The 26546-nt window shown below is 35.5% G+C and overlaps 1 protein-coding gene across 3 annotated transcripts in view; it reads right to left on the bottom strand.

Moving 5' to 3' along the window:
• PDS5B (PDS5 cohesin associated factor B) overlaps positions 1–26546 on the bottom strand; it is a 101529-nt gene that overhangs the window by 46208 nt on the left and 28775 nt on the right. For all 3 annotated transcript variants that reach the window (XM_077173803.1, XM_077173804.1, XM_054627851.2), the window contains exons 6-14: positions 25663–25789; positions 18743–18823; positions 16819–16959; positions 9049–9164; positions 7228–7322; positions 4799–4944; positions 3738–3889; positions 1917–2030; positions 431–512 (exon numbers count right to left, since the gene is read on the bottom strand). In XM_077173803.1, coding sequence (XP_077029918.1) covers positions 431–512; positions 1917–2030; positions 3738–3889; positions 4799–4944; positions 7228–7322; positions 9049–9164; positions 16819–16959; positions 18743–18823; positions 25663–25789 — 1054 coding nt within the window. The remainder of the gene's footprint in view (positions 1–430; positions 513–1916; positions 2031–3737; positions 3890–4798; positions 4945–7227; positions 7323–9048; positions 9165–16818; positions 16960–18742; positions 18824–25662; positions 25790–26546) is intronic.

Genomic DNA, 26546 nt, shown 5'->3' on the forward strand with positions numbered 1-26546 from the left:
GAAGAGGAATGAATAACCTGTTGGGACAAAAATATTCCAATTTCTTCAAAGTTACTAATCACATGTAAGATAACAATTTAAGAGGGTTTATATAGATACTTATTCTTAATTACTTGATTTGGCAGTCTAAAATAATATGCTGGTTCCACCCTGTTTCAAGAGCCAGAACAGTCCTGGCAAGATGGAACTCAAACACTAAGGAAAAGCATTTTAGAAATTTCTATAATACCCTTCTCCTCTTTAATTTTACAAACACTTTGTATACACATTTCCTTCAGCAAATGTAGTCTAATGGAGTATCAGTTGACTTTCACAGTATTTCCCATGTGCTATTACAAATAAGCTTGAGATAGCAAAAAAAGGGAATTAAAAAACAGTACATTAACTAAAACTGCATATTCACTGGGGAATAGAGATAAGTTGAACTCACCTTGGGTTGTTTTATTAGATCAACTAAATCCTTTACTTGATGTCGTAGCAGATTTTGACATTTCCACATTTCATTCAATGCTCTAAAAATAGAAAAAATTAAAAGAATTGTCAAAATTATCTGTTCAAGGAGTAACACAACCGTCCAAAATGAGTCTTTACAGTCTTTTCAATTTTAGACTCAGAAATGTACTTATCACCTGAACTTTCACTGAGTGAGCAAAGGCTAAATATTTCCTAGTAGGATAACATGGAAAATAACTTGGTCATATTAGACTGAAACAAAGTTTCATTTCAGATGCTTAAGTACACTGCCTTTTAAAGAAGGAGGAAGTAACTAATCTCTTGCCCATTAAGAACTCATTTGTACAAGCCTGAAATGACTCTTCTAAAAACATACCATGAAGTAAGTTAAAGCAGATGTTTAAGATTTTTATCACCAAAACAATGTTTTTCTTGCAGACAGGAAGTAGCTACTAGATGAATAAATTGTGAAAAGTGGACATGATTAAGCTTATAAGAGATGCATGAAAGATACTCAGCAGAACAGAGACTTAACACACTTTCCAGGAATAGTAAGCCATATAAATAGAAGTCACAGCCACATTTACAAAACTTATAGAATCCACATGTAAAAAAATTGTTGCCTGAAATAACAACTAACTTTAAAGAATCCATTATGCATTTTCATTTAGCCTACACTAAAAATTACTAGAATGGTAAGTTTTTATTTTTAGTATACTATTAATAATTTTAGTTTGTTATAATTGCCGTATCTTTGAAGAGGCAATACAAGAAATTAAGGGGATTCAAACATCAGTTTTTGTAGTATTGGAAGGCTTTGGGATCTTTTAAGGCATTTGTTCATATACAAAGCCTTTTTTAGTCTCTTTCACAGGAAAAAAAGACCCTCTATTTGATTTTCAAGTGACTGAGTACTACTACATGAAAAACAAAGTAAAACTATCTAAAATCAATCCAACTGTGAACATTACAGCAGTATAACTGCTATTAGTCAAATTCATGTGCATGTACCCATTTTAGACTGGAGAAGGCACATAAGACAATAATAACGAAGGAGGAAAGACAAACAATTAAGTTCTCAAGACAACTTGGCTGCTGCAACAAGGAGCTTATCAATTAAGAAGTTGTCAGGTAAGATTTAGGGCTGATCTACCATATCTGTGTTATCTCTTTGCAGACATGAAAGGACTGACAAGCCCTCAAGCTTCTTTCCAGATCTTTAACACTATGTTTTTTAGCTGTTTATGGTTGAAACATACTGCATCTTGTTAGAAAACATCCTGTAAGTTTAGGGGTTTTTCAAAATCTCACTTGAAAAACAGATGCTATTTCTACATTCTGTTTTCTAATAGTTTATAAACTATTTCTATCCACTGACTTAGGCTACTGATAACAATTCAGAGCCACTTTACAATACCATTTTATTAAAAACTATTTTGCAAGCAGTAAGAAGCAGAACGTACTTCACAGCATTTGAATCCAGTGTTGCATAAAGGTAATACAAACACTTCATCCGTTCGTTTGTTTCCAAGTTATGAGGGACCATGTACTGAGCAAAAATGCGTTCAACAAGTAACCTGAAAGACAGGATTAAGACATTTAAGCTGTGCAGGAAGAACACAGCCTGGAATTGCTGAAACATCTATTAAAAAATTCTCAGCCCTATCTAAACATCAGTTATAGCAAAAAAAAAAAAAGGAGATATTCAAAAACCTAAAGCTCAAGTTATTTGACATAATTCAGCATAAATTAAACAGAAACTTTTCATTATAGAAAACACAATGTTAATGCTGGAATTAGGAGATTTAACAGATCTCCTAAAATTATCAAAGTCAGATGTATTAACCTAGAAGAGATCAAACAATTCAAGAAAGATACTAATTACCAACCCAATTAGATGTTATCATTTAATTTCATTACAACTCAGTATTGGGATAAATTCATGAACTGACCCAAATTAATTGCCCTAAAATAATACTGCTACTACTACTAATAATAATGCTTAAAAAAAAGAAATATCATGTTGATTATATCACACAAAATCATGAAGCCCAGAAGGAGAAATCAGATACCAAATAGAAGGAGCTGACTTCCTTCTACCCTTATCTGGCCCCTTCCCCACAGGCTCAGTTTATCCCATGACTTTTGCTTCTGCAATATAAATGCAGGTATATTCCCAAGGGAATTACTAAAAGCTTCTGTGTAACATGAAGCTCCTTATTTGGAAAAAGGAGGAGAGAGAGGCTTGGGCCTGACAGTTACCTAGAAAAGACTGAGAAGAAAATAAAAAAAGAGAAACCAAGCCCATATGCTACTCCTAAATACCAAGAAGTCCAAGACTGAGGTCCAATACTGAGATCACTATTAATAGAATGGAGCAAACCAGTAAAACAATCATGTATATTTATGCTGGAAAAGAAAACAATACTCCTTATACACATTTGGAGCAGGTGATCAAAACCCAAATCCAGCTAGTTTAAAAAGTTTAAGAAACACATTCACAGGTAAGACTGGATTTAAGGATCCAGACAGTCCATTTCCACAGCACCATGAAATAACTACTTGTTTTGAAGGTAACTTTTTGATGTTTTGCATTTTTGAAAAGACTTGTATGGGTTTGCAACATCATTAGAATCCAAACACACTGTGAAGGCTCATTTCCAAAGCCAACGCGATGACCTTGATTAGTCAAGGCAGACTTGTTCCCAAAAATGTTACCCATGTTGCAACCATCTCTTGTTCAATACCAACAACTGTATACAAGGCTACAGCTGGTGTGACAGAGGCACTGCTTTCACCACAAATCCAGGAGAAGGCCCTAATTCACAGCTTCTCTGCTACAGAAACCTAAATTTCTGCAGTGTGATATAGCTTGTCCATTGTCACTACATATGCTATCTTTAAAAAATACAGGAACAACATGCAAATCTAGACCAACATTATTCAAGCAGGTTTACTTTCTAAATTTTAACATAAAAATTAACACATTACTGATATTTAAACAAAGATCCCCTCTACTGAAGCAGTGGAAAAGTACACCTAAGACTTGTGAAAAATTCCGCCCTCTCACACCCTTTAGAACCACTTTTGGCCTTAAAATAAGAAATAATAAAGTAGAAGAAAACAACGCAGGTCAACATTTGGCTGCAGCTATAAAATCAAAATATACAGGATTACCAAGATTCCTCCTTCTCATCAGCACTGTAACCCAAAAGAAAAACAGATCTTCATAACAAGTTATAACACTTTGACACTAAATCGCCCAGCTTTTACAATTAACTTACCGGTCATCAATACTGTTTTGATAATATATATGCAGAAGTTTATCTTTGATCCATGATATCTGTTTTGCAGCTTCTTTTCCTGCTTCTGATTGCAATGAATATTTCTTGTATATCTGTGCAAGTCCCATCATAGCTTCCTTCCTCACTCTCCACTTGACAAAAAGAAATAACAGCCAGTTTAGCAGTTCAAAACTCAAAACTGAAAAGACTGTAGAATTTTCTGTTAGGTATTTCCTAATCTACACCAAAATAACATAATTTAATTCACAAAAAAGTTGAACTGAGTTCTTAGTGAAACAGTTTCTCATTAGGATGTATGTTGCATCACATCTATTACACTAAACCTGTCAACACCAGTAACTACCATAGAAGTATGCCTCTTGAATTTAGAATTATTACTGATTTAAGCCAACACCCTTTCTCACATGCCATACTCACTATCTGCATTTCTGTTATGGCTGAAACAAGAAAAAGCATGTCACAAAATGAAAAAAAAATTAGGCGATAATTTTTAAAGTTCACCATCATCAAACGTGTTTACTGTGCTTTAAATTAAATAGCAAACCTCATAAATTTTACCAAATAATGTAATAAATCTAAACTAAAATTCAAGACTATTCAAATTTGAAAGCTACTACCCTGATTTGCAGTCTTTCAATGATCTAATTAAAAGCAGGTAATTTAAAATACATGCAATACATTCTGAAACCTGCTTGAAAAATTTTTTAAGAAAAATGCTAGAATGTTTTACAAAGATTTTCTTTGACTCAAAAGTTTTACTGGACTAGACAACTTTAACAACATTGTTGTGTTGCGGCCAATTTAATTATTTAAATCATATAATCTTAAATAAAATACAGCACAATGAAAAATGCAGCATTCTAGTAATGGGAAGAAGGTACCTCACTAAATAGATTTCATCAAAGTTTTTTGCTTTATATTGGTTTTCATTTGTAATTTAAAATCCGTATAGCATTTTTTAGAAGTGCTGATTTTAAAGAAGGTGAATATTACAATTTAGAAGTATAAAACAGCTATTATCAATGCCAATTATGTCTTACCCGCTTGTCCAGTGTCCTTTCTCTGACGAAATTTAGCAGGTGATCATTGACAAGCAGAAGATCTTTTTTAGCAGCAGTAACTATGGATACTATAACATCATGCCGTATGGCCTCCTCAGGATCATGTGACCTTACTTTCAGATATTCTGGGGGGAAAACATGAGTATATATAAGTATACAACTTCAGCTACTTTCCCCATGAGACAGAAACAGAACAATTATTTTATTCTGTTTGAAGCATCAGCAGTAAGAAACCAATAATTTTTTCTAAGACCAACTGGAATGTCAGTAAAACTTCATATTTGCTTAAAATATTAAAGATGTATATTATTGGCATTATTGAAATAAGAATTATGTGGCCACAATTTTTTTTTTATTATTTCTTATAGTAGTTATGCTATGTATACATTAGCAACTATCATAACCAAGCAGGACTGGAGCTGTAGAGTAGAATAAACCGTGCTTGAGAACTTGCTAACCACAGCAAATACATTTTAAAGTCTTACATCAGGCTAGAAGCTACTCTCTTCTTGCAGGCTCCATGCCCTTTGGCTCCTAGAGTACATTAGCTGCACACCTGCTCACAACTTCTGTATTATCCACAAGGAATCTAGTTCACCTGCTCCAGGAACACTCAACAGTATGAGCCATGTAAGCATTGTAAGCAGGGACAAATCAAGAGATACTTCAAACTATAATGCTTATTTAGACACATCATAATTTTACCATCTTAAACAATTTTTCTAGATTATTCTGGTACACTGCTCATTTGCTAACACCAATAATATTAGACTATCAATGCCTAACTGCTTTTACATGTCAAATTTGTTAGCTACCTATTGTCAATTTAAAAAACTGACAAATAAAATGGTAAAGTTCATTTATATTTTTAGCTGTATTTTAGGCTATTTTAGAAGCACAAAAGGGTAGGAACACCCTAACAGAAGTTAAGATCGCAGTTCACTGCTTACATCAGTGCAACGCTGAGAACTTTAAGAAACTTTGCAAATTCAAACTTTATTTTGAATGAAAGAACCAGAGGTTACTATTCTGTCATGACTATTCAATGACCAGTGAAAATTTTCAAGTCTCATCTGAAACACTGGCCATTAACATTATCAGTAATCAGCCCAAGTGTCAAAAGAGCATATTTCAAAATAATGCTTTGCAGTTATGAAGACTATGAAATTTTAAATCCAAACAAGCCTTTTTTAAAAAACCTATTGTTTCACAGGAACATAAACTGAAACAAACGAAAAACACTGCCATTACACAAAACAATTCTCGTCCCCAATACCAGTGAGCCACAGAAATTTTTAAACTATTTTGCTTTGATAAGCACTGTGGGGAGAGAGAGGAGGGGCAAGCAAAATTATATTTCCCAGACGATACCATTAGAGGGGGCACAAAGTCTTCCTGCAATGTAAAAATAAAATAAATTAAAAATACAATTCTGATAATTAAAAATGAAAATATTTTCACTATTCTATTAAGGAAAGACACAGAACCTTTTGGGTTTTTTAAGCTGGCTTAATTCAGAATCACAAAATATTCTGAGTTGGGAAGGGACCCACAAGGGTCAAGTTCCAACCCTTATGGCCCATATGGGGATCAAACCTATGACCACGGTGTTCCATGCTCCAATTAACTGAGCTAATCTCTGGATAACGCTGTAACTACAGGGTGACTCCAGCCTGCCTCTATTTGTGTCCAATTTGACAAATACCCAGCAAGCAGGAGAGCAATCCCATGCACTTTACACTCCTTTTAACTCCCTCCTTAGACCAACTAGGCAAAGATACGGACTCAAAAAAACTACATGTAGGAGTTTGATGATCAGGGGAAGATACAGTCTACAAAGCAAACCAACCAATTCTCATTAATTACACGTTTTTTTATTAAGACATGGGAAGCAGCAAATACTAAAGGCTTCCATTGATGCCAGGTGCCTTCTTCCTACAGAGCTCCTGAATTTCAGGCTGTGTTTGATCTGAAGGAGGTAGAACTGTGAAGTTGTGGTCAGTTATAAGGACTGTTATGTTTTAGACAGTGGCTGTATAAGACTTAAACATTTCAGCTTTGTGGAACTTAAGTCTCCCCTATGCACCCTAATTAATAAACACCAGGACCATTAGGTTAGGCAAGCTGTCTTTACCTGATCCCATGGTGCTTAACTTCAGCAGCAGTTGGGAATGCAATGGGAGTGCTACTGTATGAGAGGGAGAGAAATCTCCCTAGAGGAGGCATTCTTTGTGTACAATCCCCTCAGCCTGAGAAGCAACACTGAAGGCAGGGACTTTGACTTAGAACTCCACAATCAATTAGGTTCTGCACAAAATCTGACAGCATCACTTGGGATTACAGCTGGCCTTTTTGACTCTTCCAGTAGTCTTAAAAATGGTATTTTAATGTTTCAATGAAACTGATACCTGTTAAGTCCTTTGCCAGATCGGGGTGGTTCATAAGGCAATGACTTGCAAATTTGACACACTCAAGGCGAATAGGTACGTGGATATCGTTAAACCTAGTTAGAAACAAGACAATGCATTACAATAAAAATTCCACTTCTACCAAAGCAATCTGTTAATTTTTACACCATCTCAAATACTTCTGAAAATGTTTTTTATGCTTCCCATGCATGGTTACATGCATACAGCACCCCCGACTTCACAGTATTAAGTACACTGTCTTTAGCTTTAAAAAAAATTCTCATATTCATTTGTTGATTCATGTTCTGAACATTAGACAAGAATTATCTTCTCCTGGTACACATTAAAAACTCCCAGGCAGACAAATTATTAGAAAGATGTATGATATATTTTAATTCCTTTTCTGTAATGCTACACCTAATTAACCATGAGAAATGTATCAGAAACTCAGAATTTTATAAGACTGTGACATTCATCCCCTCCTTGTACTGCATGACAGACAACAAACAAATGCATATTTAGTCTGCTACAAATTTCTTCTGAGATGGATCATTAAATTGGATTTCCTTTTGGAAGACTGAACTCAATTTGATGCTTGAAAACTAGTATTTTCACATTTTTAATTATTATATAAGTCATTTTATAATAAAACTGTTGATGCAATGAGTTAGATGCAATTAGAAGACAACTCCTCCAAAAATAAATATATTTTCAAGCTATCCTCAAAATCCTTGGTATGAAACAACTTAAAAATGTAATTTTAGAACACTGTTGCTGTTGAAATATTTATCAAAATAGATATCTTAAATAGATTTTAAGGAACACCTGGTTTTAGTAAAAGCTAGTTATGTTTTCAAAAATCAAGAGATTTTTATGAATGCTTCCTTCAATAACACAGCTATTATAACTTTGTGAAAATCTTTAGAATATTAGAACTTGGTGAAAATCTTTAGAAGTGGTAAATGCATACATGTGATCCATAACTAGCAGAAATCAGTTATTGTGAATAAACTGCACATAATCACAGTGTAACACAATGAAGCATTTTCCTTTGGGCCCAATCAGATGTGGTAATTTTTGATGACATTTCATGTTTTAAATAGTTAAATATTTTCATGCAAAATACCTTGCTTCAATTAAGTTTCTTCTATTCTTAAAAGTAGCATTTCTTTGAGGACTCTGCTTTTGATGATTGAATGCAACATTATAAACTATGGCATTTGCAATAACTTTTAGAATGTATACTCTTTTACTCAAATCAAAAATACTTTATAGTAGCCAAACTTGAGTTTCTCATAATTACAAGCTCCAGTTGTATTTTCTATCTCAAACTGGCAGAATATTTCAAAAAACAGAAAACTAAGTACGTTTGCAGCATCATAAATACTACATACATTAAGGTGCTCCTACCATTAAAAAAAAATTGAAACTCATACACAAAGACTGTACTTAAAAGCCTCAAAAGCAGTTTTAATATCACCTAATACTAAAAACATCCTTTGATGCTGTTTTAAAATTAATCCATCATTGAATAGTTTCACTTGTGAAGAAATTAAAGTATTCATTTTTCTTGACAATGGCAACAAAGCTAGTTGAAAAAAATGAGCATTTAAGGAGATGATTTGTAAATGTTCACTCTGTGGAATGGCAGATGTGGAAGATACGTGTAAAATTGCTTCAGCATTATCTCCCAGATCTCAGATAAAGCAGCAGGAGGGAATTCAGGCTTAGCTGTGTCACTTTAAAAAAAAACCAAATCAAATGCATTTGACTTCATTGAATATACTTCTTCCCCAGACAGGAAACTAAACTAGAATATACCTCCCCAGGTAGCACTGCCAAAGTGGTTTGTTTTGAGATGCCAACTCGGAATCCTTTGCCCCAAACATTTTTGCTAGAAGTTTTACAACCTGCAGACGCTCTTCATTGTCATTGCTCTGAAAAATGAACAGATTTTTCTTAAAGTTAAAAGAAAAACTAACCCAAAAAACAGAGTTCTGTTTTGTACAGTTTTCACACCAATGCACTTCCATATTTCTAGAAATATCACAATACAGCTTTATAGACTTCTCTTATATACAAAAGTCTATCTCAAGGCAAAGACCCTTCATTACTTTTTTGAGAAGACAAAATAATGAAGACTGTGAAAATGAAGAACAATGTTAAGACAAAAAATGCTGTAAGTGAAGCCTGGTGAAAAATACATCTTTTTAATACTTATTAACAGTTTAATGATTGTTAGGAAATCCGTTATGTGCCTGTATAAGTTCAGACACAACACAAAACTTACAGAAGTCAGTCTATGCTTGTCTGGTTTACAGTTCTTTAGAACAGTGCTTAATTGCTTAATTAAAAATATTAGTCAAAAATAGCAGTTTCCAGCATACAAGTTTCTAGAGAACATCAGATTAAGTACCCAAGATCTGAGATCCACAGGATGTGTCCTGTATTTGAGCCTATATTCAAAACTGCTGAGGTACAACAGATAGTCTTCCTTTTATATTGAAAATGAGCACCAACAGTGATAGTGGAAATATACTGGAGAAGGCCTTGTTTTATCATTGTTTTGCATTACATTCTTTAATTCAACACACAGAATGTGAACCTTAATGCATACTTCAGAAATGTATGTTAACATTTATGCAATTAGTGTGTAATTACTGTTCATCATATTTTTTTCCTTTGCTTATTAAAGAAAAGGGAGAAAACTCAATTGGCTGCAACAATTCCTTGAAAATGGGCAGCTAAAATTAATTTCTATTAATTCGGCCAGATTATTGCTTAGGTGATATTACAAATCCATTATTATTCCCATTTTTTTTTCTGGTAAAAGTTAAGAACTGTGTAAAATACTGGGTTTTTTTCCTAGCATCTCTGAATTCTTATTAGTTCAGCATCCCCTTTTGAACATGAACAAGAAATAAGAGCACAATATAGCTGTTGGAATTCTTTTATACGACACCACAGTTTTAGAGACAAACTATTTCTCCTGACTCAATACCATAAAAGGGCTGAAACATTTGCCAGCATGTCTTTAATTCAGAACCCTAGTAAAAGCATTTGTAAAATCCTTAAAGTAACAGAGCAAGAGAAGTGAAGGATGCACTAACAGTGATATATTACTACATTACAAAAGACTAATTCTTTGGAATATACTTTAGTATTAAGTATTCAAAGCACTAACAGCAAATCCATTAATATGTTTTTTTGCATTTGACAAATTTTTTTCCAATTAACATTCACACTGATATTACTGAAAGCATTCTACAACCACCTCCTCTTAATCTGCAATAAATAATAGTTTTTTCTTAATGAGTTTCAGCCCATTATACTACAAATTCTTATTCTGTGGGGCATAGTTAAGAACTTCTAATTTCTTTTTTTGGGCTGCATTAGTCCAGCCTTCATGACTTACATCCTATCCTCTCTTGCTTAAACAAAATGTTAAAATATTAACCATCTCTGAATTTTTTTAGGGAACCAACACAGATTCAGAGCAAAACACTCCAGAATGTGGAAGAAGGAGCCAGGTGGAAGAGCTAGGGAGCACACTAAACATCCAGCTACTTAATTATACAGTCAGAAATATAGAGGAAAAAAATAACAACCAAACAGAATAAAATAAACCCACAAAACAGCAAAACCCTAAAATATCCTTAATTAATTAGTTGCAGAAGAAGCTTTTGCTGTATCAGCCACTAATCCAATTATAAGACAACCCACTTGTGTTTCTAGTCCTGTTGTAGAAACAAAAAATACTTGTGATGATGGACCTTGGTAAATAATTATTTGGTCCTTTCTAAATTTTTTACCCTGATGTTGGCTTCCCTGAAACATGGTTATATACACTCCAAGGGGTAACAAAAATAAACCTGTACTTCTTATTGAATGAATACATTGCTGCTACAGTTTCTCTCCTTTATTCTACTTTAATCTCTGCTCTTTTTCTGAGGGTGAAAGAAAAGGCATCAAACTCTGAAAAAATCTTAGTCTTTCTCCATTCTGTGAGACACTCTGTATTTGAAGAGTCAGACCCTTCACCTCTTAAGTAAATTCAGCACTCTAATAGTGTTCCATCATGACTTGTCAATACAAATTGACACCAAACATGGATATTTTCAGTTCCCCATACATGGTCCCAACACACAGGCAGCTGCTCTTTGGCCTAGACATTTGAGTCTGTCAGCAAGAGCAGCTGAAGCCAGTCAGATTTTTACCACTACCGAGTCCAGAAGAATAGGCAGCACTCAGGGCCTGGAGAGATTTGGGAATAAGAAGTGGACATGTAACCTGAAACTTCTGAAAATTTTAATTACCAGGAAGAAAGGCAGCTGCAAAATAAGAAGTTATCCTTTTACTGATTTTATTCATTATATCATATTGGTTTAGTAAAACAGTAAGATAAAAGCCTAAACTCCATGACAATTATTTCCAAAACAGTCTATTCATGAGCTTTCCATTCTCTGAACATGTAAATGTTATTTGCTTTCTGTAACAGAATTCCTAAAATTCAAGTATGAAGTTTGAAAAAAGTTCCTTTCCTTTACTTTCTTCTACAAGCTGACCTATACAATAATACATTTTTAGTTCCTTCCCAAACCCATAGTGCTTCTGTGTCAGTACTAGATCTCTATACATATCACCTTAAAATGCCAAGATCACGCACAAATGACTGACCCTCGCAGAAGAGGTTAAATTAAATTAATATAGTGCTCATTCTCTTGTTAATTCCCCAGACTCCTTTCCATAATCAGGCAAAAACCAAATTCCTAGTAAGATGCAACCATGATTTCACACAGTTCTCACAGAGCTTAACAACAGAGTTCTGCCACCTGAGAACACAGGAGAGTTTTCTTTACATAAATCTATAGAGCTCGGGCAGGTTGACCCCAGCCAAAAGCCAAACACTCACCCAAGTCCCTTCTCTCCAACAGAAAGAGGAAGGGAAAAGAAAGGTTAAAAGGCCCATACATCAAGAGAACAAGAGTTCAGTAGGTAAAGAAAAAGCTATGTGTACAAACAGAGCAAAAAGAGGAATTCATTCACTACCTGCCACTGGCAGGGAGATGTCCTGGCAGTTCCTGGAAAGCAGGGTCTCACATAGGGCTCACTTGGGAAGACAAACAGCATGAGCACAAATTAATCCTTTCCTCCTCCTTCCCCTGGCCTTTTATTGCTGAGCACATGTCCCCTTTCAACCTTCTACTCTACTCAACCGACCTGGCAGGAGGAGGAATGGCACAGGGAGAAAACCTTTACCTGTGCCTTCACTGTTGTACCAAAATGGCAAGGTGCTTGAACACTAGGTGGCCACATCGTTTACATCCCAAATAGTGAGTAGGTTCAACAGTACTAGAGACACCTAAACTTTCTCACAAGTTTCATACTAAGAGTTTTTAACCCCTCTACACATGGTCAAAAATTTATTTGGTCTCTGATGAGAAAGTCCCTGGATTTTACCCCCACTCAAAGAGACAGCCTACAACCCTAAACCCATGAGATAAACCAGAAGGCTTCCTGATGGAAAGAGTGCAAAAATTTCATGGAGATGAAGAGAAAGAGATTTGGATCCTGTCAGGTAATGGGTTACAAACTTGAAAGATTTTTGTTTACATTCTCGAAGTCCCATCAAGCCACAAATCAACCGGAAGGCAGAGGAGATGGCTCAGTGAAGCTCAGCTGATGGTTAGGGGAAAACCATCATCACTTCATTTTCAAAGCATGCCACAAAACCACAGGATCATAGAGTTATAAAGGTTGAAAAACTAAAATCTTAAAGATCCTTGAGCCCAACAGTTAATCAAGCACCACCATGTTTACAAACAAACTATTACAGCCACTTCCCTTCTCCAAATTTACAGAGACAGTAATTCCACCACTTTCCTAAGAAGCCTATTCCAATTCTTGACACGTCTTTAAGTGAAGAAATTTTCCCTAATACCAAATCTAAGCTTCCCATGGTGCAACTCAAGGCCTTTTTCTCTGGTTCTATCGCTTATTACCTGGGAGAAGAGACCAACTCCCCCACTTTGCTACAACCTCCTTTCAGGTTGTTGTAGAGTGAGTGAGAGGATCTCCCCTGAGCCTCCTTTTGTCAAGGCTAAATGTTTAGAAGCAAAGAAATAAGACATTACACAGAAAGTCTGTTCCATGTACAGAATATGCAACTAGAGGTAACATTGCTGATACCAGGAGGAATCCATTCAAATTCATGCAGAACTAGCCAATTTTACACCTGAAACCAAGCTTGCACTTCAGCTTCCAAGTGAGCCAGAATACTTGATATCCTTCTCAGGTGAGTCTGCCATGAGTGTACTTCATGTGGCCAAAATTTGTTTTCACTTACTGCTTTTGAAGCCAACTAAAAAGAAATGAATATTTTCAAAAATATAGAGAAAATTATTCAATTTGTCTTTGTAAAGATACTATGTCCCCTTCCGTGTGTTCAGTGCATGCAAGATGAGATCATTCTGGCACATCTCCACAACACAGTTGTTCAGACAATCAGCTTTCCTTCAACACTGGACACAAGAGGAAAGTTTTTCACCATGAGATCAATCAGCCATTGGAATAATCTCCTCAGGGAAATGGTAGATTCCCTGATATAGGACATTTTAAGATCCAGCTAGACAGAGTGCTGGGCCATTTTGTCTAGACTGTGCTTTTGCCAAGAAAATTGTATCCAGGTGATCCTTGAGGTCCCTTTCAACCTGGTATTCTATGATTCTATGATCATCTGCTAAGGAATAATACAAATCTCCTAAGCAGCAAAGTAGCAATATGAGATCTTGGAAAACACTAACTGTCCCACTACCTCTTAAGCACTACTGTAATATTTGCCTTCTGTAACCACAACTCTGTACTCAAGAGCCATATCAGACAATTTCATAGAACAAAAACTGGATGTTCCAGTGAAACTACATATTTCACCTAAATATACTGTACAAACCTTAACTTAAATACCTAGTAGTCCATGGTAAGTGAGCTCAGGAAGACAAGGCTCCTTAACTGGGCATACAGTGACATAGTACTATGTGCCAAATCCAGAAAAGACAAAACCACTGAGTCCAGCTCTGAATGATATGCAGGACTCACTGAAGCTCTTGGCTACGGTAGTTTTAATTTTAATTGACCTTTATTGAAAAAAACAACTCCTCTCTCCTGATTTTCAGTATGGACTGTCATGCACGTTTTTTCCTTTACCAGCCACCTAAACCAAGGGTTCATCAAGCGTAACAGGGTTACTGCTGTCTAGTTTCTTTTCATTTGAAGCAATAAAAAACTGGCTGTCTTCAACCATAATCAGTCTGAGTTTCATTGAAATCACACTTTATTCTCAACACACTAATGAGCTATTTACCTGGAACTGAATTTTGAACTGAAAAAATGTTGACACTAGCTGCTGCTGTTCAGAATAAAGCTAAAGCTATTGTTGGAGTGGAAAGTATTTAATCAACACTGGCAGGTTTGCATGTAGAATGAACTTGTGCTGACTCAGAAAAAACACAGGTTGACCATATTTCAGAACACTTATCTTCAAAATACTCTTCTCACCACAGAAAGATCTTAAAGCCCCCTCAACTCATTTAGAACCATAAAATGATTTTGGTTGGAGGGACTTTCAAGGACATCCTTCAACCACCCTGCTGTGGGCAGGAACACCTTCCACTAGACCAGGTTGCTCAAAGCACCACCTACCAAAGCCTTAAACACTTCCAGAGGTGAAGCACCCACAAATTCTCTGGGAAACTGGTTCCAGCATTTCAAACTTTAAACCAGGGGTATCCTATTCCAAAGAGAGGTGCTTTTTTTCTTCTTTAAAAGATGGGTCATTTGACAGCCAATGGGAAAAAACAGGCATATATTATTTTTTCTTGTAACCTGAAGTATCAAAACACATACATGGAGTAACAAATGATTACAGTGCTTTTGGAATAGCTACAAACTATACTAAGTTCAAGAAGCCAATAAGGAATAACAGTGGTAAGAATGTAGCTATCAGAACCTACGTATCTTCTGGAAACATTGTTAAACTTGATCCTGTAGACATCAAACATAAACCACTTACCCTTTAAGGGTTCAGACCACAGTGAGAAAACTGCACTAAGGATGAAGGAGACAGAAAGCAACAAAATACATGTACATCATCTGGAAAGAGCACACTAAACAAAGAACAGAAATGCAAACATGAAAAAAATGTGTCGTAAATTAAAAAATACAAAGAAAACATGGAAATGCTTAGGGCTGAAATCAGCTAGCTGAAGAAAGAGACAACCATTTTTTCCAGCCTGGGTAAAGAGGGAACAAAACAAGCAAATAAAAAGTTGACATTGGCTACTAGACTGATTCCAATAAAATAAGATTCAAAAATTACATCAGTATTGAAAATCATGAAACATGAGTCAATGAAGGAGTAGGACGACAATTGAAGAACCTGCAGATTTTAGTGGACATACAGATGGGAAAGGTACTGCAATCATATACTATTATGGCAGCAGGTAAGACCAAATATCCTGAATAACACCTTCAGCTGCAGAAGTACTATTTTTATTGGAGTGAGACTAATAATTGTTTGCCATCTGTAGGAACAGGAATTAAAGTCTGGAAAAAGGTCCACTTTGAAGACACAGACAGCAAGCAGTAAATTGAACCCTACTTCTCTCAGAAATGTGAACAGAATGACAAAAGCATTAAAAAGCCCCTCATCCAGCAAGTGTAGTGTGCCTGCCTAGCAACATTAGGGAAAAGTAATTGGCATGAACAAGCCACTGTGATAATATATATTACCATAAGAAGAGGCCAAAAGTGCTACAAACCTAAAATCTGTCCTCTGTAATAAAAACATTCAAACTTACAAGAGGCCCATTGCACATCAGCCCCTCAAGCTTAGTAACAGATCACATACAGAGTAATACTAATCTAATCACAGTCCCCACAGAAACCCTGTGGAATGATGCATAGAATAAAAGTAGTGCAGAATGAAGAGAGAACCAACTCATGTATTATATCACATTTGTCCAAGTGATAGAGACACTTTGAAAAGGAAGTCAAAAAGAAAAATACCCCTTAAAATAGAGAGCTAGCACCAGCTATTCTCCAGACATATGAAAAAAGCCTGAAAAATCATAAGACATTGCAGCAATTGCTACAAGACATACTGATGCGTTCCAGCTGTCTTCTTTCATCTGTCACAGAACTACAATTTAGACAAAATTATTAGTACATATTTTCAAAATATGAAGTCTTTCACAATAAATAATAAGTAAACCCAGAAATAAAACAGGTCAAACCCTCAAGTCATCCAAAAAATGGAGTTATTGCTTGAAATATACAAGCCCAAACTATCTACCAACCAAATCCCAAATATACACACAGACACACACTGTAGGTTAATACACTTCAATTTAAATTACATTTTTGAGGAGCTGTATGGGTTTTCCTTTAAACAATGCAGAGAAGATAATTTTTACATATAGTTATTAGTTCTGTTTGCCAAATAATTCGAAGAACTTGTCAGTTAAGGAAAAAACCAAAACAATAATGGTCAAAGCATACATGTTTCAAATATATAGAAAGGGTAGAAGTGTTTACCTTGAGTTTGAATTCGAGCTGTGGTAGTACAGAAAGCAAGAGGTGACTGTCAATATTGTATAACTCCAAAATCAAATCAAACACATGCTCTGACAGGTCACTAATTGATGTTTTACCAAGCATGAGGACTTGATTGAAGAACTGGGAAACAAAACAGATTACAAATCAAGAATGAGAGTACACACGTACTCTTCTAAATCCTATGCTAAATCCTAAAACATTAAGTCACTTTTAACCTTACATTAATTTCACTCCTAAAAGAAAAAGGATGGAATGTGGCACACACAAATCAGAATTCCATAGCAGAAGTCTTAAAATATCATTATCTTGTATCAAGTATTATACATAAAGGAAAACATTAAACACGATGTTCGCCCCAGCAGGCCTAAAAATAATTTAGGAAACACAACTTTAAAGGAATTTCAGTGCATCATATATTTTTATAGTGGGACTATATTCAGAGTTATTCCACTATCGAAAACCATCATTTCAAAAGTATTCTAACATTTAAAGCAAGGCTGAAACAACTGGCTAATTACTACACTACACAGCTGACAGGTTAAGGAGTTGAAAGTAAAAGCATAGGAGTTGATAACTGATTGTTCCAGAATTTGTATTCAAGCAGCATAATGCAACTGTAAAGCAAGTATTTCTTCTTGGTAAATTTGACATACTTGAGGGAAACTTCACGCTTCCCATTAAAGAAAATATATCCACGCTATTTTCAACTACATCCTCCCTGATGGGTAAGAGGCAACTAAAGAGGAATAAATAAATAAATAAATAAATAAATAAATTAGTGCATTTTACTGTAAGTTAAAGACTGTCTTGAAGAACTGCTTTGCTTTTCAGGATACAGAGTTACCTGGATGTATATAATCCTGGTTAGGAAACTAACTGATACTGTGTTTTTAATGTATCTCAAGAAAGAAGATTTTCAAACCCACAAAATACCTCTAATGAGAAAGAAAGAAGACTCCATGTGCATTCTTCCTATGAAGGAAGATTCTTACTGTACAGACTTCCTGAAAGCTCAGAAAATGGCACCCAGTTTGTAAACTAACCTTACAGATGAAGAAAATTAAAAACATATTCCCATGCACCAACACCTTCCCAAACACTAGGTTTGAAGTAAGAGTTTTTATTGAGGATTTTTAAAAATCTTAGGAAGCACCCACTTTCTAAATGTTGCAAGTCTCAAAGTAACAGAAAGCATTGAAGGTTTTCCAGTGTTTTCAAGCTCCTGAGGTTTTGGATATATGCAGTAAGACCTGCTAAATCCTCAACTGCTTAAAAAATAAGAGAGTTATTCTTTTTCCTATTGTGCAGCTCAAGATAGAGCATACTCCTCTCTGATCTTTACTTCCCCTCATCCATCTTCTATTAGTGTCCATGATGTCTACATTCAACTCTGCTACAACCCTCAATTCACTCAGTTTTCTTCTTTACTATCTATTCTTAGACTGCTTCCTCTTCTACTGCTGTGATAACAGCACTAAAATTCTGCTCTATCTTCAATTCTCTTGACTCTAAATTGTCTTATCTCCTTACTTAAAGACAAATTTTGCTAATAATGTGCATATGTATTTTTATCAGAACAATATATAAAAATACACTTGGTATTCCAGTCACTCTAAGGATTGAATTACGAGGTCTTCCAAGACAGTAGGAAGTAAATTATCCATTGCATTTCCAAAATCTCAAGTATTAAGTACTTAATAGTTTCTATGTGGTAAATAATTAGACTCAAAAGGACAAGTTATGCAGTGCTTCATTAATACAATCATTCTCTCAAAGAAAAATGACAACCTGTAAAAAGTTCTCATTCAGCCCTTTTCATTTTTTCATGCAATTCATTCTTTTTATAACACTGCTCAGTTACAGAAAGTATTGATTTCCATGTTTGTTTGCAGTCCTCACTTACATTAGTAATGTATGGTTCAATTGCTTGAGCCGTCCTCTTAAGTAAAGCTTTTGCCAGATCATAGGCTTGCTTGTTTAAATTCTGGGGGGAAAAACAAACAAACAAAAAACCAGAAGAGTTATAAGCACGTGCATTTATCTAAAAACAAACCCAAGAATTTAAAGCTATCAGGTACTGGTAAATGCATTAAAGAAACAGCCCATTCTTTTTATATTTTCAGTAATAAAAATAATATAGTAAAAGCAAAGCTATTCCAAAGATTTGTAGGGTTCACTGGTATTACTGAGGGAAAAAAAAAACCAGCTCCAGGCAGATGAGGACTTACTTTTCAGTTGCACATCTAAAACTGATGCTCAATGAACTCAGTGCCTGCATTTTACTGCTCCGCCTTATCAGTTTTCCCAAAAACCAGTAAAGTGATACAAAGTAACACAAAGGCATTTAGAGTCACCACAGAAGTGAGACTCTGAACAGGAGTACAGAAAATGCAATTCTGCCCTTGCATCAAGCAGCCACCTGTGAATCACCACTACAGCCTCTCCATCACACCATGCAAAGATAGTCTGTTGTCTGAGACAAAGAAAAAAACCCTAAAATTTCAGTTTATGGGAAAATAAAAACTAAACTAATACAAAAATTTTAAAAAACATAACCCCTCTTCAACATTCTTATCCTTCCATTTGTCTAAGTGGGTTATTGCTCTATCATTGTTTTCTCCCTTTCCCTGCACACATTCTCCACGCTCTAGTTGTTACACCCTTTCTTCAATTTCTATATCACAAGTATTTTTCAGAAATTTTCAGGAGAAAATACAACTCAGCCCTTGTGACACCCACTGCAGTTGATTAACACACAGAAGAATGAAGAAAAAAGTCTTCAATACACAAGAATATGCAGTTTTTTAATAGCTAAAAAAACTCTACAAAAATATAGTTTCTACAATTTTATTAGTCTTTGCAATTTAAAAAAAATCAGTATACTCAGTTTATAATTCAACAGTAAAAAAGGGGCAGTTTTTGGTTGCCTTTTTAAAATATCTCTCACCACAAAAGGAAGAAAACTTCTTGTAGCACAATGGAAAGCAAACACAAGGTGTCATGCTACAACCCAAGGTATTTCTTTTCTTGGATATGCTGAATGAAAGAGAAGATTTGAAAGGATATGGAGAGATCTGTCTGAAATTTAAAAAACCCTATAGAACTATAGGCTTCTAAACAGCAGTGGGAACAGATTACCATTTTCTGATACTATAAAACGAAAAAGTCTTTGACTGGCCTAGTGATAGAATTAAGTCGGGTGAACTTGAAACACTACAAAGACTCATGCCTGAAGTGTCTGTTTCACTCAAAGCCAAAAGAGAAGGTGACTAAAAATTCCAATTCTGGAAAAATAGTTTAATATATAAAATTCTTTCATCTTACTACAAAACTGTACAGTTGTTCCATGTCCCAGGAAAGAGAAAACACTGCATGCTGGATTGTTCTTTATTGTCACAATAAAAAAGAAATTTAAAAAAAGGTATTTCCATTGGAATAATTTGTTTTCTGTTACTCAAAATTGTAATGGTTCAGGAAAGAAAAGGCACAAATAACAGCCAATGTATGCCACTTTTAATTTTTGTTCTGATCCTTCTTGACTTCACAGTTCACCTCCAACAACACAAAGAAAACCATTTTCACCTGGGTAAGAGGGAACTCTGGACATGAGCAAGATCTGGTTTGGTATAAAGCAAGTCTAAACAGCAGACCTATCACAGGAGAGTTCCAACAGGCAGAACTGTTCTGATTCACATTAATTACAGTTTCAGCTTGTATCTTTTGCACAGCAGCTCACTTCAAAGCTTAATGCTTCCCAAGATAAATGCTAGAAGTGGCTATTTGCAGCCCTGAGTAAGAAGGAAATGTTATGCAAATATCTATCCAAAAAAGCTGTAAAGAGGAAAAACAGTCTAGAGCACAAGTGGCTAAGGAAAGTTAGCTATTTTTTCATGCCTCATGTACTTGTTTTAATAGTGCCAATAGTCATGACCCTCAAATGTCCAGAAGCCCCACTTTCTGAAAATAACAATATCAAAGAAGTCTTAAAAGCACATGAGTTCTCCTCATTTTCCTGTTTCAGGGAAAAAGCAGAAACAAGTGAAAGTGGCATTGCCTTAGGTGAAATGAAAACAAGAGCAGCCCAGCCTTTACCAAGTAGGTTCAAAGATCTTTTACAGAACTAAACCTTCTGACTAATTCAACAGTCACAAAAATACCCTAAGCTTCCTTCTCCTTAAGGAGAAATTTTAAAAGGACAACATCTGATTTGATAAATTTCTTCTATTTTTAGATAAGCTCTTCTACCATTATTATCTGTACAACCTTCCCATATGTTTGGTAAGAAAATTGATGTGTATTTCAAGATCTTTTAATGATTTAAGAAAGCCCTCATGATGGGGACTCATTATCTTAATCAGGATGTCCTTAGGAGCATGTAAAAGCATCCAGTAGGCCTAAGGTTTTTAGAGTCCTGAACAGGGTAGGAACAAAGCCATAGGTTGGCAACAATGTTTAAAATAATCATTAGCAATTACTACATCTTGAAAGAAAAAAATCAAAATAAATATTGATTGATAAGCAGAAACCAAAGAACCACCCCTGAGAAGGCAGAACACAAATCTTCTGCAAGAAAATTGAGGTTACACTTAACATCTGAACCAGACTTTTTCCCCCAAAACTTCCAGGTTTGTTTCAGAAAAGAATGTTAATAAACAGTGGAGAACATTCACATTTTTTAAAACTTTGGGAGACCTCCAACAATAATATCTGAATAGAGACTATCTTGGTCAACTACAAGTTCTCTCCTTTGTCTCAATTTCTACCATGATTTTTAGGCATTTCTTGCTGGTATTTCAAGATTTTTATACTTTGGGAAAACATCAACAGTTTTGTCAATTTACTTTTCATACCTGCTTTTCTCTACAACGAGAATGACAAACTTCTATTTTTTGACAGAAGAAGCAGTGGCAACCTCTCTGACAGTATGGCACACACATTTTTGTGCTCATACAGACAATATTCTCCTGCAGAGTATGCCACAGAGCCAAAATTCTTTGTTCTTGCGCAAGGGGGTCAGAAGTGATGGAAATTCATACACACTTGACTTTTTCTCAATTACTTTTCCAGTTACCTCTCAATAACCAATTTAACACAGATCAAAAAAATATGAGAGTGAAATAATTTTTACCCATCCATTAAAAGAAAAAAAGGTAAGTGCCTTGTATTTTATTTACAGGAAATGACTAAGCTAGCATCAATCCAGCCTTTATTTTGTAGTTTTGGGAGGAAAATCAAATGTTAAGTCTGTATCTAGTGCAAATATTCCTGAAAAGCATATTTTTCACATATTATTTACTTGGAATTTGAAAAGCATCTTCAGTTTCATTATCAATGGTACAGCAGCCGAATAAGTATCCAAGAGCACCTGAGAGAACAGTTTCAAGAGATTCCTTGCTCTCAGGAAGGTAAAGAGATTAAACACAGCTGACAAAGAAAAGGCTCAGCTGAGGTGTTGCCAAGATAGATAACACTAAATATTAAGCAAATTCCTAGTAGGGACAGTTAAGAATTTAATTGTCAATATCACTTTTTCTAAAATATAGGCATGTAAAGCACGTGGGATGTGCAATGTGGGATTCCCTGTAGCAGTCCTGAGGCTGAAAATGGAACACTGGCAAACACCCAAGGAAATCAAGTACAGTTTGCCTTCTAACACACTGCACAAACACAAAATTGCTTTCAGGTCTGCCATAAAAGCATTATAATACAAAAAGATCATTAAAGGGTAAAGGAAAACCTATTAATTTTTCCTGCCTTTTCATACTAACTACGTCTTCCCTTGCTTCTAGGTCTTATCTGGGTTTAGGTCACTTAAATTCATTCCTAATATAATCCTATCCAAAGAATTTCAGTTGAGTTTGTAGGAGTGACAGGGGGTCTACACGGTCGAGATGGACGGAGACGAGAGATCTCTGCAGCCAGATTGTGGCACTTGCGGTTTATTACAAAGGGCGTGGGTGCAGAGCCTGGCTGGGAGCTGCCAGCTGCAGCTCGGAGCAGGCCCGAGAGAAGAGAGGGGTAGAGAGGATGGGAGGGTAAGAGCATAAAAGCATAAGAGAGTAAAAGGGGTAAGAGCTAAGAGGCAAGAGTAAGAGTATAGAAAGCAAGTGAGAAAGTAAGTAAGAATATGGAAAGTAAAGAGTATGGAAAGTAAGTGAGCGAAGATCTCGTTAGAATAAAATAAATCATCTTTTGTGTTGAATATTTTCATTCTCACTAACCTATCTAGTACAACATACAAATCTTATAGCATTTCTATACAGCATATAAGAGTCACTACATTACCATACTGTGCTACATTTTAAACCCTAAAACTACTCTTTAGACCCCTTCTGCCAAGCTAGCAAAGTCTGCTAGACCTTTAGACTTGCTTGCTTGCAAAGGCTCTTGTTTCATCAAAAGAAAATTACTTTCAGTGGCCACAGCATTGTTTTCTCGTTGTTCAGTAATTAAAAGATCTCAAAGCTTGCTTTCATTTCAATCTTGCTTATAGTTTCTATATTCTCAAAATCTTCTGCTAGACAATCATATTTATAAAGCTTTCTTGTTTCATCCTCCCCAACAGAGTTGATAGAAAAGAAGAGAACTTACAAAAGGAAAAAAATAATTCAGCATCAAAATTAGGAGTTAAGCACATGGTCAGACAAGTTAAGCTTGCCATTTTATTGGCTTATCTGACAGCTGTACTCATCAAGCAAGCCTGTGCACACTCCAGCTTGCCTCTTTTCTGACATTGGTGTCAACTGCTTTCATTCAGGTTTACATTAGTATTGCTTTTATCCTGACTAAGTGAGATGGATGACAAACTCAAGGGAGATAGAGTAGTTTAGAGTTGTCACTACTTCAGTGACTACTAATTATGGTATAAAGACATTTGGTAATATATCATGTGCCCAGTATGTGCTCTTTATGCCCGACTTTTTGCAGCCATCCTGTGAACACCATTGCTTTTTACACTTCCCACTCAGGACTATGGACCATAACTATTTTTCATATTTGGAAAAATACTGTCTTGGTTTAAGGGGTAACAGCATTGAATTTACCTTTTGTAAACTGCTCAACTAATTACTACATCTCTTAAAAATATTCATGTAATTTTTGCCTAAAGCTGTCCAGTGCTGAATTTCAGCCACTGGATGAACATTCTGCTCCCAACACATACGTACAGACCACAGGTTAGATAAATTATACAGACTGAGATTTGAGGAGCTCAGTCTTGTTTTACCAATACAACTCTTCTCTACAATGCAGCCATTCAGTTCAAAAGAGCACACATTCACTCTCATACACAACCTTCCTTTTGGGCATATTAAAAATATACCACTGTGTCACTTTCTATAGACATAACTGTTTCATCTTCAACAATCTCTTGATCTGATCATCTTCAAACGGAGCTAGTAGCAGATCTATATTCCTTCCACTCTATCAAAGATATTTTTTGGTCCCTAGGAAATCTGGGGATTCCCTACAGACCATTACACCAACGTCTGCCTTTATGCCATTTTTGGTGACCAGTCTGATCATCCAATTTCCCTTTTCCACAACCCACACAGCTGAACAGGGAGGTCAGCCAAGACACAGTTCTTTTTTATGGTGGACCTTATCCTTTGTCTCCTTCTAGTTTTGTGCTCAATGGAAGAGTGGAAAAATGCTCAACTCTGAATTTACACTTTTCCAACTTGACATCAGTAGCCACAGAAAGTAGTTAGAGGACCCAAATTTTAAATAATTTTAAATAAAAATTCACCATGGGAAGACTTTGAGATGCAACAGAAAAATATGAGAAGTTCCTTTCCATTAGTATGAAAAAAAAATGGTAAAGATACTCAGAATACAATCTGACATTATGTATCTATTTGTTAGAAAGCAGGCTATAAACAAGCATCCTATCCACAGAGAGACTTTGATTAAAAAAAAAGCAGCAGAAAATGCAGACTCTCAAACATATTTCCCTTATTAAAATATTCAGTCAGTAATTTTGAATCCACTATGAAACAGAATTGTTTTAATGCTACAGACATCCTAACAGGATACAAATTCTTCAACTCAAAGACAGTTTATTAAACATGAAACATAAAAATAGTACAGTCAAATCAATTTGAACACAGATGACACAATGAAACAATAGAGTCTTAATAACTGAGAACACAAACTGAAGTATTTTGCATATTCTTGCTTTTGTATTTTGTATTCCAAAGCTTTACTTTATAAATCTGGACTTCAGCCACACAAATTTCAGTCTAGTCCTGGCACAAAAGTATTAGACTCCTTGAAGAACACAGCTAAAACATATCCAGTGGTGCAAAAAAATTACTGACCTATATTAAGCATTTAGTCTTTCACTGTCAATAGAAAATAATTTATGTGCTACTTATTTACTGAAATTAATGGCTAGTGGTAAAGACACACTAGTAGGCATTCCAAAGCATCTCTCTGTTAATAACCACTTAACCTTACACTTTTCAGAAACTACAGCAGTTAGCACCTTCCTGAACATATTTTAAGAAAAAAAAAAAAAGCTATTAGAAGTGTCCAAAATACAGCTAAAGGATACATTTCCTAGATAATTCCCCACAGTATTTTTTTGTCATGCACAACTTACAAGTGAGTAGCCCATGAGATTTCAGTAAAATTCCTGTTAACAGTTAAATTCCTGAACTAAGGAGTCAGACTTCCATGCTTTTTAAACATTTAAGTATCACAACACGAGCACAGTTCTGAAGTTTTTCCTTTAGTTCATCTACAGGAGACTTTTTCTTAAAACATGACATGATTTCAAAACAAACAGTAGAACAAAACAAAACATAAGCAACTAAGTCTTACCTTATGTGCTGGCACTAGATTAACTAACACTGTATCCAAAAGTTCCTGTGACACAGTATCTCCCTCACAAATGATAGAGCTCATTAGATCAACCATGTGCATGTGTACTTTTTGGTTATGACCATTGCTGAAATTAAAAACAAGAATTCTTAGTGTAATATCTATGTAAAGTAAAACTTCTGTTCAGAATATTCCCTGTGGTGATGGCAAACAACAAGGAATAAAATCAGCAAATCACAAGTTTTCTTAGAAATCAAAATACTTTGATTCCTTGATTGCATATACCATCATTATTAAATTTCATGCTCTCCTCATTCACTACTGCAATAAGACTGTCCCTACCATGAAAAGAAAGCGTATTAGAGCATCCCTCTGCTCTGCCCAGCACTGGGGAGACTTCCTCTGGAGTGCTGCGTCCAGTTCTGGGCTTCCCAGCACAAAAGGGACACACACATCATGGACTCAAGTCCAGCAAAGGTTCATAAAGATGATTAGGGGCCTGGAGCTGCTCTCATGGAAGGAGGGGCTGAGAAAGCTGACATCTTCGTTTTTGCCTTGAGAAGAGATGGCTTAGGAAAGAACTTAATGATAAGTTTAAATATCTGATGCTGGGAGTTGAGAAGACAGGGCAAGACTGTCTTTACACCACAGGCTCAGTGGTGTCCAGTCCCAGAACAAGAGGCAGTGGGCATAGGGTGAAATACAAGACATACCATTCAGACATTTAAAAGGGTGATTGAGCACTAGAAGGTTGCCCAAAGAAGTCACAGCCTTTCCATCTTTGGAGATGCCCAAAACCTAACTGGCTACAGTTCTGGGCAATCTGCTCAAGCTGACCCAGTTTGGGCAAAGGGAAAAGACTGGACTACCTCTAGCAGTACCTT

The sequence above is a fragment of the Agelaius phoeniceus genome, chromosome 2 (genome assembly GCF_051311805.1).
Source record: "Agelaius phoeniceus isolate bAgePho1 chromosome 2, bAgePho1.hap1, whole genome shotgun sequence".
Taxonomy (NCBI): domain Eukaryota; kingdom Metazoa; phylum Chordata; class Aves; order Passeriformes; family Icteridae; genus Agelaius; species Agelaius phoeniceus.